The sequence below is a fragment of the Helianthus annuus genome, chromosome 6 (assembly GCF_002127325.2).
Source record: "Helianthus annuus cultivar XRQ/B chromosome 6, HanXRQr2.0-SUNRISE, whole genome shotgun sequence".
Classification (NCBI taxonomy): domain Eukaryota; kingdom Viridiplantae; phylum Streptophyta; class Magnoliopsida; order Asterales; family Asteraceae; genus Helianthus; species Helianthus annuus.
The window spans coordinates 208537-233201 of NC_035438.2; the positions used below are offsets into that span (position 1 = coordinate 208537).

Sequence of the window (24665 nt, forward strand, 5' to 3'; positions counted from 1 at the left end):
TTCGGTGTTCTAAAACGCATCATCGTGGAAATTGTTTGGATGCATGTAATAGTTGTTGCCGAGCATGCTTATGTGTTCCTTCAGGCTTTCTTGGCCATAAAGACGAATGTCCTTGCTATAGAGACCGCAAAACACATGATGGCAGACCTAAATGCCCATAGTCCATACACCCCCCCCCCCCATATGGCCGCCAAATCCATAAATCCCTGTTTTCTATTCATCTGTCGTATTGTCGATTCCACCAACATTCCTCGACGTTGCCACAATTTTATGTTTCTCGTAGATGTATTTGAACAATAAGAATTTGATGTGTAATTGTATTGACTACTTGTTCACCAAAGTCCATGATGAATGAAACAAGTTGGGAGAGTATCAAGTGTATGCTTGTTTGAGTTCATTATTATTCCAAGTGTTTTGAACCTCATTGGTTACAGGGGTTTCAAGGGAGCAATGCCCCAGGGAGAGCAGGGTCCAAGGCATTAGAATTTTATTTTATTTTTTTTTTTAGGTGGAAATTCGAAATACCTTCATTTGGTCCAAAATCTGGTTCACAAATTCATCAGGCAAGCGATTGACTCCATGAGCATAGTGTTGAACTCTAAAAAGGCAATGCCAACCATCAATCTAAGCAAGTTTATACCTTATAGTATATGTGCAGCCAGAAAAAAGTCATGCTGTGAGTTTGACCAACAAGAAAAGGTGCTTAAGTTGTCATCTAGACTTGGGGGGCTGTGGAACAAGTTTACTGGAATCCCAGAGCACTCTCTTTACACCAGTAATTTGTTCAGAATGAGCAAACGATGTGCCAGTAGCATCACATGGGTGTGGAAGGTTTGACCATTTATCCACTTTAAGATGAGTAACATCCACAACACACAACCCAGATTCATCAAGGTTGGTGCCACACCATGAGCCCCTTGCTTGCTGCACACAACCCTTACCAATCTCCTCTCCTTCACCATCTCTAAGCCCCACAATTTGCCCTGCCTCATACCTAACACCTTGGTCAAAGAATTCATCAGGGTCAGGGTCCGTTCCTGACCCACCTTGCCTGTCTCCCCCAGAAGAAGCTGCACGAATGTCCTTGGCAGCAGCAGCACGAGCTAGTTTGGCTTTACGGTTATTCAACCTGTTGACAACAATCATAAAAGAAACAACAGTAAAATTATTATAATATAATGGATATCCATTTACATAACAAGTGAAGTAATTAATAATAGCAAAAACTAAAATAATATTCTTATCGCCTGTCTGCCACCTATTAAGTTTTTGTGGTACAAAAACATTGTGAAAGATGCCTTCTCTATAAAAATAAGACAGCAACTTTAACACTAGATGCCCATAAAATTCTCATACACAATTTTTTTATACAATTCTCAAGACGAGGTGGAAGTTAGGTAACCCGTCAAAACAGGAAACCTTTAAAACGGGTCATGGATTGGGTCAGGCTGACCTGTTCTTTTTCCTTTTTACTTGTCTCTTTATTTCAAAATAACCAATACAATGAACATAACTGTAACACCGTAGGCAAATCACACATCGGTCGTGGACAGAAGAGATGATGGGTTTATAAGACATGCCCCACCTCAAATATCACCAACGCGTTTTGGGCGCAATGGCTGTGGATGAGATGAGAACTCCACAGTACCAAGATGGGTTTGGGAAATCTGCACCCATGCAACCAAAACCAAATCCGTGGGCTACTAGTGGGCAAAGCGGACAATATTGGTGGTACAAGAGGCCAGATATTACAGTAAGTATAGAAACTATTATTTTTTAATGGAAATCAAATTTTAATGCCTGATTCTATGGAAAATTTGTGTATCATATTCTTTAATTGTGATTAAAAACGAATACAATACGATTTTATAGAAAACCTTTTGCATGAAAATTATCATTTACTAGTAAATAAAAACGCACAAATAATGATATAAAGTTTATTTACTAGTAGAAAATCAGTGGTTGTCGTAAAAGGCCAACATTGCTTCCTCATCAGTCAAATTATGGCCAACATGACCCAACAAATTCACCCACTTGGTTTTTTTTAATATATATTACACTTCTGCCCGTTCCAGGGCCCACAGTGACCCAATAGCTGACTCAAAATGTCTCGCGTATGTTATCTTTGATGACTTAGAGCAGGAAATGCCAAGTGTAAACTATATTATTGATTAATTCCATAATTAACACCTTTATATAGAGGCATGAAATCTAGAGCAAGAATATGCATGCTTACCAATTCTTCAGCTGTGAGGAAGATAATTCTGAACCCTGCAAAAGCGAATTAGGAAACTTAAACTATTACTTAAAAAATGTGAAGGATTTTTTTTTTCTATGATAGAAAATGCAACTCTTACATACATGAAGACTAATTTTTTCAGCCCATAACTGTAATGAGGCAGATTTTCTCTGCATATCAGGTTCGTTCTGTAACGCCTGTTCGATCATGCTTATTTGCAAGTGATTCATTATGTTGCGTTTCCTTTTTCTAAACTGCATGCATGTTCTCAAGACTCTCATCTCATTATCGGTTACTGGAAAAATCCAAATATTTCAACAGAATTCTTTACCTGCACCAATCCATTGGTTTCAACGTTTTGAGCATCTCCATCACTTTCATGAACACCCCTACCACTAAAAGTTTGAGGTCCATAGATATTCAACTGGTTTGATTCTTCCAAAGGTGAATTGGCCTCCTACACAATGACATCCAAGATTACACGTGACAATTATTACAAAAATAAATAAATAAAGACAAGGGATGAAGACTTTACAGTAACTCGGGCGATACTGAATTCCTGAGTAATCAGTGGCTCCAGCTGTGCAATGAACAGCCTAATACATAAGAAATGAGAAGAGGTCGGATTTAAGTTGAAATGATAACTTGGAGCCATGGTTAACAGATCAGATTTGGGTTCAAGATGAAATGCTCATATTTTGTGCGTCTAAAAGGGGCGGCGGTCCAGCTGCCAGGTTGGCGCATTACGATTGAAAAAGCAATTTACAGCAGTAATCCGAATTTTTTAGATAAAACGATCTAGAAGGAAGTATGCACTAAAAATTCGACTATGGGTGACTTTTAATCTGTTCAAGCCATTTAACATTTTCCCCTTCTGAGCTAGTTTTTTGTTTTACATAATTCATAAGTAGATGGATACATGTTCCGGATAACTTAGCAGGCTTAATAATAGACCACTACTTAGAACTTATTAGTGTGCCAGATGTTAAAAACATTCTCCTGTTTACTGCAAGTTAGCCTGTGAAGTTATTGTCTGGGATGTAATTACCAATTTACCATAAAAAAATTATTATAATGTGTAACAATTTACAAAAGCTACTAGCTAAGCTTATTTTTTAAAAAGCATGAGGTGCTCCAAGGAATTTTGGTCCCAAAAGCCAAGGCATGAGGCGCACGCATCTATGTACAACCAAATAAGCTTTATTTACAACCAGAAACTACATATCTCTCATATGTTTTACATATAAACCTATTTATCAAGAAAACCTTTCATAGTTTCTGCATCCCTTAGGTTGTTTTTACATATAAGCCCCCTACGCACTCTAATATTGACCTAGAACTACAAGAGGCATGCCTCCGTTACCCTGATACATTTTCCTCAGCGCCCCGTGCATTATTAGCGCCTCTTAAAGCCAAGAAACTAACGAAAACAATTTCATTTTACCTAAACAGCTGCACATCATCTTGATTAAGGAATCCAGGAACTAAAGATTCTGCATGAATGAACAGAGAACCTGCATACACAAAGCATTGTCATTTATGTAAGCAAAAGCAAATGTTATTAATAAACTAGAAGAGCTATTGAAACGATAGATACGCAGGTTTTGAGTAATGATAGCCACTCGTTCAGTTCTAGAATCATTTGGAACTCCATATGGTAAATTAGGAAGTTCCTTCTGTAAGCATTGCAGGAATGTGCTAAAGAAGAGATCCTTCTCCTCTGTGAAAAGAAAATAAAGAAAAAACAGTTTTTCTAAGCACACACACTGGATACCAAGTTTAGTATTAGGGGTCAACACGCGTCCGGGTTGAAAAGGGTTGTTTTTTCGTACGGTTAAAAAGGACCAGTGCAGGCTGGGTTGACCAGCAAACATATTTCTGTCCATTATATCCAATCTTTATATGATTAAATAAACAATTCTATTACAATAACAATCTACATTTATAAAAATGATTTAGGACTGTAAGCATTAAAAATAAGCTTTGGAAGACTATGAACCTGCTTGACTTGTTTCACTATCTGACCCGTTAAGAAAAAAACAATAAACCAAATCAACCCATTCATAGGATATCCCATACGGGAAACAAATGGTTAAGTTTTCACCTTTACATAGATCAGGAATAAAACAAGTGAGATTTGCGACGACTTTAACCAGTAAAGATGTTCTTTGGAATGCATATGAAGTCGGAGGAACAGGAGATGCGTTGAAAGTGGATTCTGGAACATCTGATGATGTAAGCACACCCAAAACCCATCCAGATGCTGATAAAGGATCATAATCCAGAGTAGCATCTTCTTCTTCTTCAGATTCAGAAGAACACCAACTAGACAAGAATTCCGCATGTGGTTGCAAAAATATTGTCGTCAAAACTTCCGTCTGCATAGAATAAATAAACGAATCGTAAACATGAGGACCAATCATATGAATCAATTAACATGTAGCTGTGAAAAGCTTACAAAATTGAGGGTGATGTAGGATCTAAAATTAGAATCATCAGAAAGAATATCTGTCAATCGCATTGCATTGAGTTGCAAAAGTCCCCTTGGGTAGGTGGTATTGTCTGACAAAGCATTGAGATCTCCCCTAAACATGGTCCTCAGCAATTCAAGAACCTATTACTTTCTTTTTGTCAGTAAGCATGGAAGCTTGATACAAGACGACTAGAAATGGTATGTATACTATGATAATATATAAATGGGACCTGGAATATAGTAGACTTTGCTAAATTCAAACCCCTGCTAGTGCTGGCAGCCACATCCAAGAAAGAAACACTTTCTACTTCACAAAGATGCAACAGCTGCACAAACACTAATAGTATAAATTAACAAAACCATTAAACATGGTTTATAAAATGAACATCTTACAATAGATAAGACTTTCGATTTCAGCCTAGAAACCACAGCCATCAGATAAGAAGAAGACTCTTCACAGAATGGCAGTTTCATGATGTCATAAGCCAATAAAAGAATGCCACCTTCTTCACATACATCCTGAAGGAAACAACAATCATATAGATAAGATGATATCCAACATAACACGAAGAATCAAAAAGGGAATACTTGTTATGAATGTTTAAAACCTTATTCTTAACGAGGCGCTCCCTAAAGAACCTTTGTTGGCAAAGTGACTGAAGAAACTGTAGAGATGCCTCACAGTGCTGGCACAGACCCTTGATTTCAGCAGTATTGGAATATTGACCTGATAGCCTCACTTGAAGAAACTGAATGTCCCTATGAACAGCAGAAAAGGCTCCAAACACAAATATGTCAACCTGTTACAACGCAGCTTTACAACACTTTTTTCTACAGCTCATAGTTAGTACAATAGCCTATTGCTTTATACATTAACATGTCACCTTAGGGTGTGCAAGCAGAACTAGTGCAAGCTCATTCCATTGTGTAGAAACAAATGCTGTTAACAGATATAGACTGCAGGACAACATAGCTGAATGCAGTAAAACCAGCCCACTTTCCTGAGTCAATAAATATAAATGTCAAAGCAGAACACTAAATGTAAAAAAAAAAAAAAAAAAAAAAAAAAAAAAGCCCAAATCAAGTAAATGATAAAACTTCATTAACCTGTCTAAATCCACTAAGAACCAGTATCACAAAAAAAATCATATCAAATATCTGTTCAGATATTTTCACATCCTCAAGCAAAACCTGTATTGTATAAAAACAGTTAATAAACAAAAAACACATTTATAAAAAGAATTAATTGTTTTACCTGCTCAAGTTTGGAATTGCGTGGTGCAATATCACATAAGGCATGCAAAAGTCTAAGCCCTGCTAATAGGTATCTGAAAAGTTGTTCATCTCGTTTGGATTCCAGAAGCTTTGCAAGTAGGTGGCACGTCAAATATCTTGCCAAGGTTTCCACGTTAATCTGAAATATCAATACTGCATCTCATTAGTTGAGGCAAAAGTGTTTGTAAGAAGGAGATATACTCTCGAGCTTACCCTGTTATTACACATCCGGCTAAGGCTACCCACTTCAGTGGATCTCTAACCCAAATCCACACTAACTGGTATAGTTATACTTTGTATTTTCCAAAAAAAAAAAAGAAGAAGAAGAAGAAGAAGAGGAATTTTTAGAGCCGGGGGGGTCTCGCGAGAGCAGCTTCTCTATCCCATCCCCCTGGAATAGAGGAAAGGTTTGCACCCTTCCCAGACCCCAGCAATAGCTTTTGCTATAAGTGGGATTATATTATATTGGGTATGTTTTTAGATAATAGGCCATTGAAATAAAAATGTAGCAACCTGTTTTGAAGATCCATCATGGGCAGTCCACTGAATAATATCATTATTAGCATCCCTGATTAACTTGCTAAGCTCCTCAGAAGTTAGCATATGCAACTCTTTGACAGCTGAAACCAAATCGATAGGCTGCTGCTGCATAGAGGAGAAAATAAAAAGATAAATTGCCTATAATAAGTGTGTGTGTGTGTGATGGATGAGTTAATGGGTAGATATGTATATGTATGTATATACAGGTGATACAAGATATGTGTTGAGAAGTTTGTGTGTGAAAGGAGAAGAGTAAATTCGAATGAGAATAATCCAGTCCAGGGGTTTAGTAACTTACACATATGCTCTTTCTTTCTTAGTGAACAATTAATTAATTAATTAAGATTGAGAAACAACTCAACAACTGTCTGTAGAAAGACCTATCTCTCTCTCTCTATATATATACACCGGGGCGATAATAACGCAGCAGCAACAACAAACAAATTTGAAGTCGGAAAATCAAAATCTTACTTGAATATTGTTGTTCCTGCATGCTAGTGCTACATCCATATTCATTCTTGCCTTTCCTCAATCAACCACACCTGACGCACAACATACAATAAACCCTAGATTTTTGTTTTGTTACACAAATTACAAGCACAGGTGTGATTAAATAAAACAAAAGACAGACAGACGATTGAAGGTTAAATACCTGATAATTGCACTTGACTACTTGTGGATGGATGGATGGGAAAGCGAGAGTATATTAAATGCATATCCCCCCCAACCAACAGACTTGCTGCTTGCTTGCTGCATATAATCGTCGGGAAAATGAATCAACTTGTTGTGCAAATATCATATGTTTATTCAATTTTAGCTGCCATATTATTTCTTTATCGAATTATTATTATTTCATTCATGTTATTTATGGATCATTAGGGGATACGGAGTGGGCGGCAAAGGGGATCGACAAAGGCAGTTTGTCGCTCAGGAACGCCGTCGCCTACCCTCCTTTGCCACACGGTGAAGTTCTCAATCGGTGATAGGTTGCCGAACGGTGAAAGGGGAAGGTGAGTGTGGTGGGGTCCATGCATCTCAACCAATTCATGAAGTGTTTAACCATTGTCAACACTTTTGAGCATAGTTTAAACACTTTTCATTGAATAACATGGCACACTCTCATTGGTTAGTTTTGAAGTTTACCACTTTCAAGTGTCTAACCACTCCCTACACCCTTAGTTAATCATAATAATAAGTATTTTAATTAAAGAATAGTTACGTGAAAACACCATATCAATTAATCAATGGTATCCAGTAAATCCCACAAATTGCAAAACTATCTGTAGGATTTGAGGAGGGTGGGATGTAGGCAAACCTTACATCTATCCCTAGAGATAGAGAGGCTGTTTCCATAGAGACTCCTAGCTCGAGAACAAACAACAGACAACAAACTAAACTGCAAGACCATAATAAAAAAAAGCAACCAAATTACACAAGCAATTAGGGATGGCAAAAAAGCCCAAGCCCAACGGGTATACCCGAAAACCGAAACATATGGGCCGGGTATACCCGAAGCCCAATGGGTATGGGTCGGGTACGGGCTTTAAAATAGAAAAAATTTGGGTATGGGTACGGGTACGGGTATGGGATTTAGTGATACCCGGCCCATTTACCCGAATAATACCCGAAACTATCATATTATAGATTTCCATATATATATAAACTTAGTACATGTACTTAGGGTGTAAGGGGTGCTCACCTAAGAGGTGAGTCCCCTCTCTTACGCCCAACCAATCAATCAGTGCCACGTCAACTCCCCTCTTAAACTCCCCTAATACCCCATTTTGATGGCGGCACTCCCCTCTTAGGGGAGTTGGGTTTTTTTTTTTTTTTTGTAAAATTATGCATGATTACAAATTAAAAAAATATTAATAAAAATAAAAATTAAATAAAAGACATTTCATTAAATTAAAAAAAATACATTCAAACTAGAAAAAAAAATACATTCAAACTAGAAAAATATAAAAACAAACTACTCGTCGTTCGCTTCGACGTCACCAACAATTTTTAGTGGAGTGGGTGTTGTTTGAGAGTATAAAAAATAAGAAGTGGGTGTGGTTTGAGAGTATAAAAAATAAGAAGTGGGTGTGGTTTGAGAGTATAAAAAATAGTGAAGTGGATGTGGTTATTTATATTTGTTTAAAAAGTGAATTTTTTTTTTTAAAAAGTCGACCGTTTAAACGACCGTTCATCAATATGCGTGCCATTTCAAAGCGGTGAACAAGTGCCGCAACCACCCCCCGATTCGGGTCCCCGCACCGTTGGTGGCGGTGTTCCCGATCGGTGGATGTGGTCACCGATGAGGTCCCCGCTGTACGCCCCGGACACCCTTATTACCTTCTCTATAGTCATATGTGGGTATGTATTTGGCAAGTGTTTAGTGAACATATAACTTATTTTTAAACATGTATATTGGATATGGAAGCTATCACATTTTATTATGTGGATGTTTTATGCAATTAAGTGGTCATGATACAATTACTTATTAAGTAATTGTTTTAATTTAGTTTAGTATTAATGGTCTGAATATGATATGTAAGTTATTAATTATATTTTCATTTGTTATAGTCATTAAAATAGTAAATCATATAAAATCAAAGTAAAAATTGCACATTTGTCCCAACGGGTATTTTTAAAAAACTAACGGGTATACCGGATACCCGCGGGTATGCCCGTTACCCGACGGGTAATTACCCGAAAAATACCCGACGGGTAACGGGCCGGGTATGGGACAAAAAATTACAACCGGGTATGGGCCTGGGATTATCAATACCCGGCCCAAGCCCGACCCATTGCCATTCCTACAAGCAATGATGAGATAGTAGCATAGTAAAACATAAACATATAAAACATCAAGAAAGCATATTATAGGAGAACTCAATCAAAAGTAAATGGATATCCCAATTTCCCTTAAAATCGATAACACACGAATGCAACATGTCTTCAAGCGTTTATATAGTGTACTCGGACTGACCGTCAGTTTGTTGATGATACATAGTGTTAGGGCCTAAGTTTTAGTGGTTGTTTGTTTGCCTTTTAATGGGGATCTTAATGGTTCAGACCTCTTACTGGTTCAGCACTTAATGGTTCAGATTGTTTGTTTCACGAGCAGATGTCTAAATGGTTCACACAATTGCCTCTGTATGGTTAAGCATTATACTGAGTCTGAATGGTTAAGACCTCTAATCTGAATTGGTCAGAAATTTGCCTCTGAACGGTTAAGCTTTATACTAGTTCTTAATGGTTTAGACCTCTTACTGGTTCAACACTTAATGGTTCAGACCTCTTACTGGTTCAGCACTTAACCATTCAGATGTTGCCAAACAGCCCCTTACTTGTTATGGATCCAATATCATGAGACATATTCTGGATCAAACATCATTAATGTGTATTAAGGGACCTTAGAGGATCAAGGATTCTTAATGTTTACTATGGCTACTAATAATTGTTCTTGATATTTTCTTGTGTTTATATGCAGGTAAACTAAATGGTGGATTGAGTCTAAGCTGAAATCTCACTAGGAAGTCGTTAAGAGGCTGCACATGCTTATTCCACAATGGTTATGGGGAGAAGACATGGGTTTAGCGTAATTATCGCACCTTTTAGTTATTTCTATTTTGAAAGGGATTGATCAAGTCACACACACACATATGCACACAGAACACACTTAGCATACACAACTCATCACTCTCGGCTACTATACACTCACCATTGTATCAAACTTAACCAATTGCCGAAATTGTACTTGATTTCTATTGTTAATAATTGGTGGTCGAAAGTTTTCACCACCCGAGGTTTTTATGCCGGCGATCTATTAGTGATCAAGGGTTTTTCCTCGTACAAATCCATGTGTTTCGTTTACATTTCAAGTCTTGCAATCATCGTGTTCATATAAGCACTCTACCTCACAAAACAGATTTGGTTACATTATCCTTAAAATGGTTTTTGACCAAAACAATTTGGCGCCCACCGTGGGGCAAGTGGTGCTTTAATAAGAAGTCCTATCAGTTCTCAACTTGTTTTTATCGATACCATAAGCATAGAGCCTCTCAAGGAAAGCCTGCTTCAACTGCCATGTGTAACGTTTCGCACATTTGTACCTTCCCGATTTAGCAAGTATTGTTGTACGTTATATTTTCAGAAACTTGTACCCATGTTGTATTCTACTTCATTTCAATTTGTAATCCGAGATTATTGATCGTAATGGAAACGCAAGTATTTTATTCATATTCACGTTAGGCTTGTTTGCATATGTATATTCACAACTGGCATTTTAAATACTATTATACATGTTTCATAATTGCACAATACGCATTTATGTTCCTTACACATAAAACCGGTTAAAACATATAACATAATCAAGCTTGAACCTCGAAAGAAAGGGAAACCCCCTCTCGCACGAAGGGGCCTGTCGCTCATACTTCCCTCTCGTCCAAACTCGTCTGATGCCCTAATTTCACCCTACACTTATAAATAGGTGTACTACTCCACTTCTTTACTTGCTCATTTCTCTCAAACTTCTCAAGAACGCTCTAAACTCTCTCTAGAAGATCAGAAGCACTCTTATATGTTTTCCTTTCATTTCTTCAACATATTCTTTACATTTTGATTCTAATTCTTAAACTTTTCTTTCAACTTTCTTTATTCAACACATCTCAGGGATGGTTTCCACTAGTTTGCTTGGGCAAACCGCTGTTGGAGCATCACCATATGAGATTCAAGATCAAGATCTATAGAACTTTTAACATTTTTACAGCTTGTTCATACCTTTCACTCTAATTTTCTGTACAACCTGGATGGAATCTGGAACCCATCAGACCCTCAACTTATTCTATAGTTAAGGGTTTGCTTTAGGGTTAATTTTCATCAAGAAATGATCTGTTTCGGGCAGATCTAACATATGTTTTCGTCGCAACAATCACCAATCGTCCCAAAAGGAATCCCTTTCGCGCGACAGGGTGTACCCGTCGTACGAAAGGGACAATTTTCATAAGTTTTGTTTTCGATTTTGTTTCTATTTTACAGCAGTTCATCAGTGATGAACCCCAAACAGTTTGCTAGTCACAAAGTGAGTTAACCCCGTCCCGCCTCTGACACTTAGTTCACTCTTTCCATGTCCTGTTGGCACACCTGGGTTGTCCTCACTTGGCTGTTTGGCCATTTTACTTTCAACTTTCAAATGGTTTAACAATTACTCTACTATTTATGTTTAAATCAGTTTACAATTAAGTTTTACGCGCTTTAAATCGGACCAGTCGCCCGAAAGACCCATTCGCACAAAAGGCCACTGCCCTTTCGCGCGAAAGGCCCTTTTGTAACACCTCGAAATTTTGTGTTCAATAAATAAATGACACGTGTCGAATACGACAAAAATAATATAAACCCAGATTTAATTAAGATATACGGTAGGATTTTCGAATGTGTCGACATGTTAATTTTATACCTCTGAGCGACTTCGACATTATAAATCCCGAGACCCCAAGCAAATTTATAAGCACCAAATATATCTTAAACGGGTCATTAATAATAATCATAAGTATCCAAGTTACTAACCTTGGGTGCTTAAGAAAGTAACACAATCCAAATAATTGTTCTTTTTAAAACCCCAATATGCAAGCCCATGTTACATGACAATATCTGGCCAAGCATGGGTTAAATAGGGCCTCATACTGACTTATCCCATACCCAAAATTATATAATGCAAGTTGACCGTTCAATGCATGAAAGGTTATTTTTTTGCCACTGATGATCGCTTACGGACCGTAAGGGTTATGCCTTACGGACCGTAAGGAGGGTGAAGGGGTAAAAGTTACGGACCGCAAGGCCCAAGCCATACGGTCCGTAAGCGATGCCCAGCGACAGAAAGTTGGCTGTTGGCTGTGTAAAACGGTAAACAATAAATGTAGAGATCTTCCAAAGATATGGGCGACCTCTAAACACCTCCTAGGACCCAAGGGACACTTGTACATGATCTAGAATCATTTTAGGCCTTGTTGTCATGATCACAATGGATCAAAGTGCCTATAAAAGGCCTCATTGTGCAACAAGTTTCCTCACACCTTGTTCTGCCTTCATTGATCACTTTTGGAGCTCAACATTCCTCTCAAGTGTTCTCTAATCAAGCTTAGGACTTCAGTAAGTATTCAAGTCCTTTCTATATTGAGTTTAGCTTAGTTATTTAGCTAGAAATCAAACCATCGTAATTACGGTTTGACTTCGAGATTAGTCTACAATGGCTCAGTCATATCTCGAATTTAAAGTAGTTATAAGTTGGTATCTATGTGGGTAATAAACCCCTAAAAGGGTTCCCCCTGATCACCACTCTAACTAGTTCAAATGTCGAGTCAAACATGCTTAGAAAAAGTCAACAGAAAACTATTTTGCGATTTTACATGTAATCTGTAATGTAGACGGTATACAACCTGTTGGAACACTCATAAAACATGACAATAAGTATATTAACACGTCTAAGCTTGTTTGATCCGGCCATTTGCTATATTGACCCGGTTCGGAGCCGAATATCGCAAAAGTTTGATTTTTGCTTTGACTTCAGTTCTGACCCGTTAAAGTTCGATTTAGATATGCCTTAGGACTCTCTTAGGATCAGGTTACATGATGGTATAACCCTCTGTGACCGGTTCGTTGTTTGTCCGAGTCTTTTACGCGTTTCCGTTAATTGCTTAAAAGTGGACCGTAACGCCCTTTTTAAATTAAAACGAGAATTTCGGACACGTGAAGGAATCATAACCTTAGTTACTGATTTCTATACATGTCCCTAAAATTTCATGTCAATCCGAGGTCCAGAATAAGAGTTATGCTAAATAGCGCAAATTACGGAACTTTAGTAATTTAATAGCGCAATTAGCATAACGCCTATCTAAACCCAGATTTCGACACCAAACCTTTTACTCACTGTTGTAAAATAATATTTTGGGATTTTTAAAGATTTTTAATTATTTTTAACCTGCTCATAACCTGCGGTTATGGCTACGGTTCGGTAAATACCGAATATGCCCTTTTCGGCCATAACTTGAGTTCTACAAGGTCTTTTGACCCGATTCCAGTTGCTACTGATTTTAAATAATAAATAAAGTATTTTAGACTTTATAAACTGTTCGGGAAACTCAAATTTCCTGTAGAACTCTAAAAACCTCTTTTTAATCTTTAAAAAGACCGAAATACCCCTACGGGGTATAATATCAACTTAAACTCGTTACGGGCATTATGGAAGGTATCCTACTGATACCACAACCTCTTTAAAGTATATTGACTTAGGAAAACAGTGTAGGACTCTTACGGTTACCCGTTGCGCCTTTTGCGCGCACGATTCGGCTTATGTAACTAGTTTACATAAATTAGCCGATACGGGCCAAACCATATTGTTTTGACCCCAAAATCCAGAGTGTGAATATTAAACCCATATAAAACAAGCCTTCAAACTTGTTGGGTCAGAATCACATTCCATTCCCGGTTTTCGCCTTTCACGCGATTAAACCGTATATATCCTTTGAAACTGACTGGTCTAGGCTACGGCTAATATAAAGACCCGTTAGGATTCTAATAGGTTATTTTAAAACCTTCGTTCCAGAATAGGAGCCCAGTAAAAGATATCTGTGATTTAATCAATTAAGGACTATACTTGCAAAGGTAAATACTTTTAACTTATTTTCCGTTATACGGGCTTGGGGTACGGTATCTAAAATACCGCTTGGTCGGGCAATTGACCCCAACTCATTTGTAGTTAGGTATTATCAATGTGACCCGTTTAAAAACTTGTTTTGTTGGCTTAACGCCTTTGGGGGCTTAATGACCATGTCCCGGATATCCTTGGCATCATTTTACGAAATGGCCACGACCTCGACATCCGGGTGTAGGCGTACACCCGGCATTGTGTCTATATTAATTAAAGGTGTAACCGTTGGTTTACCCACCGCGGTTTTACGCTATGTGGTGTGTCTATTAAACTTTAACCCGGCACGACCCGGGCGACCGAACGCATAGCAAGCATGTAATTCTTTACAAGATTTAATTATAAATTATCCCAAGTTATAAAAGAGTTTGTGCCTTGTGCATTCAAATCAATTTTAATAAACATTTTACAAAAGTGCCGGTTGAATGTATTTACCAGTGTAAACTGACGTATTTTCCCAAAAAGATTAAATGCAGGTACTAAACGTAATCGGCTGGCTATAGCTCCTTAGCATCTTAAAGAGTCTCGCAAGCTTTTGATGCCTTGTCTGTTGAACAATACTTTTTATTATTTTGATCCCCCTGTGGATACCATTCGACTATTTGTGATACATTCGATATTACAATCAATGGTTGAATATAATTATCTTTATGCTTCCGCTGTGCATTCATATAATTGTGTGGTTTCACTATATTGTTGCCAACTACGTCACGGTAATCCCCCACCGGGCCCACCGGTGATACACGTGGAAATCGGGGTGTGACACCTTTCGTCCAAAAGGTTCTGTTACTCATTTTGTTCCGTATTTTCTCCGTATTTTACAATCTGATCCAAGCCCTTTCTCACATGAGAATACTTACACTTCTGTTTACCCATTTCAGGGTGACTTCAGTGTTCCGAACTTCATCAACTCAACTCTCGGTTTTCGTGGAACCCTACGCGAAACAGTGAGTATACTCGATCCCCTTTTCATCTTTATACACTTTGGGTGCAACATGTACACTTATACAAAAACACGCAACACGATTAAACATGTTTATTTAATCACACTCTATCCACAATTAAACATGAAACCTGTTATACTTGTTAATCTCATATGTGACGTGACCATGTCGTCCTGATCAGTCAAAAACCCAATTAAACCTAGGTAGCTAGGGTAAGTCGGGTATCGTATCCACGAAGAGCATGTGGTCAGTATCGCACGACCTGTTCGATTAGTTAGACTATTTACAAAAATGTACAATGTGATTATGAAGTTTGCTAATTTTTATAAGTTTGTTTGATTTTTGAAAAAAAACTCGGAGTGAACCGATAAATTGATATTATCTAAAACAACTACTTACTAACTGATATTGCAATAAATTACTTGACTGAAAACAAGAATTGGGAACAAGGTTCACACCTGGTTCGATAATTGTCAGTCCTAGGGTTTCTACATGTTTTTAACTTGATTCATTTGCATATAGTGATTAACGGATTTCTATCACGAAGCTTAGGTGCTAACTTCTATCAACGTCATAAACAATGGATCGCAATGCAATGCATTTCGTTACCTCAGACATGTAAATCCTAACCTAAGATAAGGCATAATTGCACATAACCATTTCGCAAAGTCAAATTTTATCATCACTCGACAATTTACGAATTGAAATAAATGCAAGACAATTATCAAAGGTTTCAAATACTAAACAACTTGTCACAAAATCAAATCAAATACAAATGTACAAACCCTAGAAATCTTACAACAATCTACACCGGGGTGAAACCGACGAGACTAGCCGCTCATGGTTGAATGGACGCGCGATCACCGGATGACGAGCACGAACACGACGCCATGACCATGAGTCTTGGAGGAATGATGGAGGGTAGGTGTTAGGGTTTGGTGGAGAATCGATTGGGGATGATGGTAGAGGGTTTGATGATAATGGTGAAGGTGATTCGGTTAGGGTTAGAGGTGAAGGAGAGTAATGGTGGTGTTAGATGTCACACCCCCCAAATCCACCATGCGGAGTATCACCGCTTGGAGGCGTGACGTGACCAGGATCGAGCCACCAATCATATTGAACGACGTAACTAAGTAAATAAAACCAACCACAATACAATTGGTGACCAAAATAAAGTAACCATCTTTAAGTTAACAGCGGAAGCATAAAACGTGAAACCAAAACATAAGTCTTATAAGTTCATAAAGTTCAAATATTAAGCACGGGACATAATAGTCCATATTCCACAACAACCTCCTCCTCGTGCAAGCTCCATAAACATCTAGCGACCTGTAAGGCATGTAACAACGAGTCGACAACAAAGTTGAGTGAGTTCACGGTTGGTTGTTTAGTTTTAAGTTGTTTTCGAAAACATGGTTTGTCTTTCGTTGGCTTATTTGTCGTGGGGGTTACCCCATAGTTGAAAGTATGATTAACCGGTTCCTTCTTTATTACCCAAACCATATCCATAATCAGTGGGGGCTTCCCCATGTAAACCACTAGACCGTATCATATCGACTACTAACGAAAATAAGTTGTGCCCTACATCAGTGTCTATCATCACTGACAGTTTGCCATAGTCCATTAGTACACACCCGTCCGACTGGCACGGTGTGAGGTTTGTTAAACCTAATAGCGCTATTAACTAATGACCCGCTCGCCATCGGCCTCAGCGATTAAGTCGATATAAAATGAGGGACTTAATGATAGAGTTTTGTCTAGTAAGTTTTAAGGTTGTTGTCCTACCCAAGGAGGACGAACGCACGTATTCTACCCAAGGAGAATACGCAGGATTAATATTGGCATCCTACCTATGGAGGATGGCCGTACATATCCTACCCAAGGAGGATACGTAGATTCCGTTTTAAATTCTTTAACCCATTCCCAACCACCGGGAATCCCATGCCTTAGAAAGTGTGTGAACTCACCTCGGTTTGCTCGGTTAGATTAATTACTCAAATAATCAGGAAATCAAGCACGTCCTAAGACCATGTGTAGTGGTGAACTAACATAATGCCCCCACCATGGGGCATTATCCGACACGTGGCATCCTAGTCAGCGTTAGGGCATTATAGCAAAAGTGGCGTAGTGGTGCATTATCCAATAATGCCCCTTCCAATCAATAAACAATTATTTTTTTATAGAGAAAAGAAAAAAATAAAAAATAAATGGCACTACACTTGGAAGTCTCCCATTGGCCCATGCATTTGACCCATGCACATGCATTTGACCCATCCATATTAAAACGCCCAGCTTGCCTCCAATTTAGCGTGATTTTTAAAACGCCAGGCTTCAAATTTTTTGAATTATAACGCCCAAAACGCCCGGTGTAGTGGGGGAGGGGCGTTTTGGGGCGTTTTTTTTCAATTTTTTTTTAAAAAATCACGCCCCACTACACATGGTCTAATAAGGTACAGATAACAATCAGTTTCTCATGTATAACACGTATCATACGTACGGTTTATCTACTCATTACTTCTATCACATACCACACAATTCAAATGTCAAGTTATATTGTTAAGTTACATTATTTTATCCTAAAATAATATAACTATCTCACAAAATAAACAAGTATCCACACAAGTGTTCTAGTATAAGATATATATTCTAAATATATATTTACCCATTTTTATTTACAAAAACCAACCTCCGACACTTTGTATTTTGTTACAAAAATTATGGCGAAGTTTATATTCGAAACACAAGTTATAAAATATGCTTGTAACGCTTGTTTAGAAAAGTATTTTCTAAGTGTTGGAATTTTTAGAAAATTTCGCCAGAGTTTCCTTTGTAAATGGAGGTGTCCATGCTATTAAGCATATTATTTTCTTTTCCAAAAATTACTCAAAAATCATCAATCATTCATTAAACAACATTACATTCACCAAGTGTAAAAAAAAAAAAACAATGCACTCTACATAGTAACATGAACTTGAGTTTTCGTAAAAACACGTAGTAACTTGGTAAGGTGTTTAGTGGTCCTAGTTACCTTCCAAAGTGTATTTGTTTCTCTAAAAATCGTTTTCTTAAAAGAATTAAGTGTTTACAAATTGTAAACCATTTTTGCAAAAATTAATCTTTTGAACTCTTCTTGTAAATAAAATGTTTTCACACTTATTTTATGTCCAAAAATAGTATAAGTGTATGTAAGAGTCATGATTTTTCCAAAAACCGACTCTCTAACTTGGTTTATTTAGAAAAGTCCTTTGTAAAAACCCGGATCTACATGATCATTAATCTACTTGTTCACTTATATTTTAAGAAAATCATTTTCATTCAAGTTCATGATTAAACTAGAAGATGATTATTTCATGCTTCACATAATCACCTTCTTAGTTTTGTTAAATCATGTTTCTATACATCATTTAACAATCTCCATACGGTGATTAACATTATACAATCAAGAATCATCGTACAACCAACAACATATTCATAACAACATCCTACGAACATCATTTCTTTATGTTTCATGTTCATGTAAACTTTATGTAAAGGTTTATGTTTAAATCTTTTAGTTCATGTTCTTGGTGTTCTTGATATTCACCATACTTCAACTTTTAACTACAAAAACAAGATGAATAAGGGTTTCATAAGGACTTACTACTAGCACAAAGGCTAGGGATGAATCTTTAGTGAAAAGATGAAGAAATGATGGTGAAAAAGCAATGTATGAAGCTCCTTAATAATCTACAACTTCAAGCACCTTTGATTTACCTTCTAGCACTTAGATGAAGCTCTAAAATGGAAGAAGATGGTGGTGAAATGGTGATGATGGTGGCGGTTATGTGTGGCCAAGAGAGGGAGAGAAGAGAGTGAGAGAGTGAGTGTGATCTTTGTGAAGATATGTAGAGATGTTGGCCATACTTATAACCCTTCTTATGATATCTTGTTCAACACCACAAGCAAACTATCTAATACAATAATAAGATGTAATCTTGGAGGCATGGGTGGTGAAATATGGTGGGTCCCTTGGGACCGAATTCGGGTATGGGGGAGGGGGGGGGGTGGATGTAAGTTTGTAAATAGTTAGTTAATTTTAGTTCAAATCCAAGTAATATGATTCCATAGTTAGTTACTAGGGAAATAAGTGGGTGTTATGGTGTACGGGGATCATGACTAGCCAAAAATAATAAAACAATGTATTTGACAAAAATTTAGGGTCCCGGGTAATGTCCGGTTGTTCGGTTAGATACCGTTCCGTTAAAGTGTTTAGTTATTCCGTAAAGTGTCTTTTATATATCTTTTTATGACACTTTTAATTCCTAACACTTAGGAAAACATTTAGGACCATTTAGTCAATTTTCTGCACAAGACTAGTATGTTAACAAACACATGTAAGTATAATGCAGTAATCAGAAAATAGTTATGTAGTTCAACACAGTCATCAAGCACTTTAATTAACATTGATACATCGTACGGATACATGTAATTATGAGGGTTGTCACATTAGAGATGGGTTAGGGATGAGTTAGATAATGGGGAATGACTCCAAGGAGGTGTTTTTATCTCCTCTAACCCGTAACTCCTCGGAAACAGACCCAAGAATGCGTTCTAATTCGTCAAAAAGTGAAACGGAAGTGAAAATCTCGTCGGCCATCAGGAGCAGGCGTCGCCGACGCCTCATAGAAAGTGAGGTTTTCTGCTGACGCGATTTTTGGCTGCCTACGCGCATTTCAGCCTACGTATCCATTTTTAAGCGTCAACGACGGCCCTAGGGCGTCGCCGACGCCCCCTTGTATAACAACCCTCGAAAATCACCCCTAAACGCTCCTAAATATACCCCGTATGCGATAAACGAACTTTTATTACCTTAATATTGTTTAAAAACAAATAAAACATAGAAACTGAGACTGTTGGTTCCTTACTTATCCGATCCTCTCTCTCGAACCATAAAGAGATATATTGGGGGTCTTTCAATGTTAATTCAAGACTCATTTCTCAGTAACAACCCTGTCACTCTTGAAGCTACTATTCGCTTATCTGCCCAAACATTTTGTCTTGTTCTACCCTTCTGAATGGATCACATAGATCTCGAAGAAGGTATGTATTTTTGGATGGAGAGCGGAGCAGGATAGGCTTCCAAATTTAAAGGGACTCCAGTCTTGGCTCCACCACTAAGGTTTTATTTTTTTAGTTCATTTCCCTTTAACAATAATTTTGGGCCCAATTTTTTTTTCACTCGAGACATACTTTTTTGTTTCTTTTTTGAGTTCTAAAGGACGGGTCTGTATAATAATCAAGTTGTTTGTCGTGGTTAGACCATGGGGTATGGTGGGGCTTGGGTTGGGGCATTGGTTGACACGTGGAAATTCAAAACTCAAGTCTTCAACCCACTTTGAAGGGGGTATGGTGGGGCTTGGGTTCAGCTTTTTTTTATTTAATATATATATGTATATAGTGGAGAGTTCAAATGAGAAGAAATTTTTTGTAAGAAGAAAAAAGAACAAATTTCAACCAATAAGAATCCTTTATTTTACTTCATTTAATATAAGTATTTAATGTTACTATAAGGGTACATTGGTAAATCTACATAGGTAATTAATTTGTAGTCTTGCTCTTTAATAGCTAATACATTAATTTTTTTGTAACTTATATTCAAAATATATATTTTTTCAAAAAAATAAAATAAAATAATTTAAAGTGTAGGATAAATTAGAAGTTGTGTAGGATAAATTACGAGTTGTGTAAGATAAATTTCAACGTGTAGGATGAATTTCGAAATATGTAGAACAACTTTTTGATGTGTGTAGGCAAAAAAAGTTAGTGTGGAGGATAACAGCCTTTATGACCAATTAATTAGTCAAAAATGATAATAAATGAGATAAGTGAAAAACTATTTAATGTTTTACAAAATTACCCTTTGTTTTTTTCTTCTCAATTAAATTTTCTTCTCAAATGAACATTCCCCTATATATATATATATATATATATATATATATATATATATATATATATATATATATATATATATATATATATATATATATATATATATATATATATATATATAGGATAAGGATCATGTGAGAAGTAGTAGGCTAATTGAGAAACATTCTGGACCACACATTTTCTCTAAGCTTTTCGTAATATACACATATGTATAGTTTAAAATTGACTATATACATATGTGTATAATTCAATATACATATATGTATATACTCAATTTTAAACTATACATATGTGTATATTACGAAAAGCTTAGAAAAATGTGTGGTCCAGAATGCTTCTCAACTTTCTCAAATAGGGTGGACTTCTCTTAGGATCCCTACCCTATATATATATATAGGGTAGGGATATGGTAAAAAGTGTCTAAAATGTGAGAAGGGTAAGAAGTGTTTTAAACCATTGGATATTTGATCTAATGGTTGAGATCAATAGGGTATAAAATGTAAATTGTGTTTTAATTAGAAGGACCTTATGTAAAATTAAAGGGCAATAGTGTCTTTTCCAATGTTTCAAATATGGTAACCGCCATCAATCTCCTAAAAACTAGCTATTCAAATTTAATTGCTAAATTATCTCGATCCTAAATTCTAAAAATAGAAAAATATGTAACTGCTGCAAAGAAACGTATAACACTATACATCCATCATATAACACTATACATCTATCATATAACACTATATAACAATATACTACACTATATATCCATCATAGGCATGCTACCAGAAAAATATAACACTATATAACACTATGCATCTATCATATAACACTATATAACACCATGTAACACTATATAATACTATATAAAAAATATATAACACTATACAGTTCTAAATGGTGGTTGCACTACAGAATTAATAATTGATGGTGTTATATAGTGTTTTTTGATGGTTGCGCTACAGAGTTATATAACACTACAGAACTATATAACACCAAAAACCATATTATAACACCATATAACACCAAGTAACACTATATAACACTATATAAAAAATATATAACACTATGCAGTTCTGAATGGTTGTTGCACTACAAAATTATATAACACTACACAGATTCGTAGATTAAATCCTAAAATCGAATTCCTATAATAAAGGGTGGAAGTTATTTTGGGCAGTTATCTTTAAATCAATTAATTGAAAGAAAATAGAAAATTACTAATTCACCCTTTTGAATTAATTTAGATATAGGACACTTGTCATCACCACATTATTTCTTACCCTTCTCACACTTTGGGCACTTTTTATAGGATCCTTTACCTATATATATATATATATATATATATATATATATATATATATATAACCATTCACAGCCCGCCATGTCAGCTTGCTCCTCCGCCCCACGCCCGGCTTGAAACCCAAGCCCTAAGGGCCACGCCCCAACCCAAGTCCACCCGGGGTGGTGGCTTGAGCGTTTTCCCCCAACCCACGCCCTAACCCAAGCCCCATATCCCATGGCCTTAAGCTTTGTAATTAAGAAGGAAGGCAAAAGAAAAAGTTTAGTAAAAAATATAAAAAAGTACGTGTGGAAAAGGTGATTGCATTTGCATTTATTTAGTAAAAAGCAAAAACCATTGATGGTAAATGGATCTTTCGATATTGTCTTGACCCGCATGTCGGTCCAACCCACTGTTCACGGGTGGGGTTTGGTGTGAGCCCAACGGTCGTCCACTCAAATTCAAATTTTCTGTTTGCCAACGGTAATAATATCTTTTTATCTATTTATATCATATTGGGCCTTGCTTCACCAAAGAAAAAGCCAACTCTCGTTATTTTTTTATTTGCATGCTTCTCAATAAAATATTGTTCAATTTAAGCTATGTTTTGTTTTCAAACATAAGAAATGCTATATATTTCAAAAATATTCAAATGCTATATATTTTAAAAATATTATAACTACTAAAAGTAAATGTTTTACGAGTTAAAACTAAGTTGGTATTGCTATTTTTTTTTTTTAAATTTTGAATGACAAATTTGAAGCACCGACGGGCCACTAGAGTATCCTCGGTCACCAACGGAACCACCGATCATATCCGTCTTCACTAAGCTATAATGCCTATACACCAATTCGAGAATAAATCTGAGAAAACCCTCCGAAATATATAAGTGATGAGGTTGAAATAAACTTTATCATTAATGACGTTCATAATGTTATTTAATCAACAATGAGTTTTCTTTATGGAGCATTAAAATAAAGAATAGTTAAATGTTATATTCAATTTGAGTGAAGTGGAGAGATCGTTACACTTCATATTTATTATTCTTAAATAAACTAAGTAATGATTTGATATTCTTAACCTTTTTTTAAGGTGTGAATTATTCGTAAATGTCGGGAGGTCTAGTATACGTTATTTTAATTGGATCCGCGCTAGAGAGCCCTCGCACAATAGATCCTCAATTTAAACCACTCAATGAGAAACACGTATCACACAGACTCGAACTTGAGACATAGAGAGGAACTTAAATACTCGTGGCCACCACTAGAGCACTACTGATGGTTATTTGATATTCAACTAACCATGAATATTATGTGGGCTTATTCGTCTTTAACTTATCACGTGCTATTTATTATTTTTATCCCCCATTTAATAAATTGTGTTGTCTGTTTTTAATGGATATTAAGAGCTATAAATATAATTAAAGTATCTAAACGAAAATACAAAATAAATGAGTAGATAACATTACTCTCATACTCACTCATCGCTATTGTTGTAGTTGAGCTAGTTGTAGACTGTATTTGCTAGTGTTTACAACCCATAACCCTTTCCTAGTTTTAATTTAACCAAATCTAAACCATCTTAAAAGGTTACTAGTTTTAATCCAACCCGTTCTCAAAGTCTCCCCTGTCTAAAAATGACATAGGAGAAGCTCACCCAAAGACCCATATAATTAGACATTCGGATTGGCTTTGCCAGACCTAGTTGGTTGAGAAATAAATGAAACTAAAATGAAAAAAAAAAAAAAAAAACTAAAATGAATTTACTTGGATTCATTCATGTAAAAAAATTTAGATTTTTGCAAAATAAACGAAAATTTGCTAACTAAATGGTGCGTGAACAAGGGGACAATGTGACACATTACCCTAGCATGTCCATAGCACTTTAGTGATTGATAGGGGAACTCTATATGATCGTATATTGATTAATCAGGATACAGTATATTATAATAGTAAAATACAAATTTCCGTTAACTATAAAAGATCGTGATTTATTCACTGAACAAGGCAATAAAAGTGGAATTCAATATAAGAATTAAAGAAGATAATGATATTACAGTTATAAGATATTAGTTTTACATAATACAGATGCAATGTGATGTGAGGCTAACCCACTTGATAGGAAAAATCTAAGGTTTAAACCTAAACAAATGTATAATTTAGATTTATTGGTGTAATTTATAGAAAAAATAAATAGTAGTAAAAAAGAACATATATAATATACATATGTAAGTAAATAAATGAAGAGTGAATTAACATATGATAGTAGAAGCCACCAAAACACAAGTGTTGTGAAGTTGGAAT

General features: G+C 36.3%; 1 protein-coding gene across 4 annotated transcripts; it reads right to left on the bottom strand.

The window, feature by feature from the left end:
• Nucleotides 1-544: 544 nt before the first annotated feature.
• LOC110864255 (nodulin homeobox) lies at nt 545-7484 on the bottom strand. Of its 4 annotated transcripts, none has more exons than XM_022113287.2 (18): nt 7180-7484; nt 6999-7069; nt 6501-6632; nt 5968-6126; nt 5820-5903; nt 5597-5713; nt 5321-5512; nt 5106-5231; nt 4943-5038; nt 4698-4853; nt 4344-4617; nt 3837-3959; nt 3684-3753; nt 2775-2835; nt 2571-2696; nt 2362-2493; nt 2237-2271; nt 545-1129 (listed from the first exon to the last, which is right to left on the bottom strand). In XM_022113287.2, exons 2-18 carry the CDS (start codon nt 7041-7043, stop codon nt 712-714), a joined length of 2346 nt encoding a protein of 781 aa, XP_021968979.1. In that variant the 5' UTR covers nt 7044-7069; nt 7180-7484; the 3' UTR covers nt 545-711. The 4 variants fall into 4 exon arrangements, with proteins under 4 accessions (XP_021968979.1, XP_021968980.1, XP_035830180.1 ...); XM_022113288.2 differs by having other exon boundaries at nt 6501-6629; nt 7180-7482; XM_035974287.1 differs by having other exon boundaries at nt 6501-6629; nt 6999-7093; nt 7180-7424.
• Nucleotides 7485-24665: the final 17181 nt, after the last annotated feature.

Coding starts and splice junctions, on each gene's coding strand:
- LOC110864255 (XM_022113287.2), bottom strand. CDS start 7,043: ATGAATATGGATGTAGCACTAGCATGCAGGAACAACAATATTCAA. Junction 6,633..6,998: donor GCAGGAACAACAATATTCAA/GTAAGATTTTGA, acceptor TCCTCTATGCAG/CAGCAGCCTATCGATTTGGT. Junction 4,854..4,942: donor CAAAGTCTACTATATTCCAG/GTCCCATTTATA, acceptor AGAAAGTAATAG/GTTCTTGAATTGCTGAGGAC.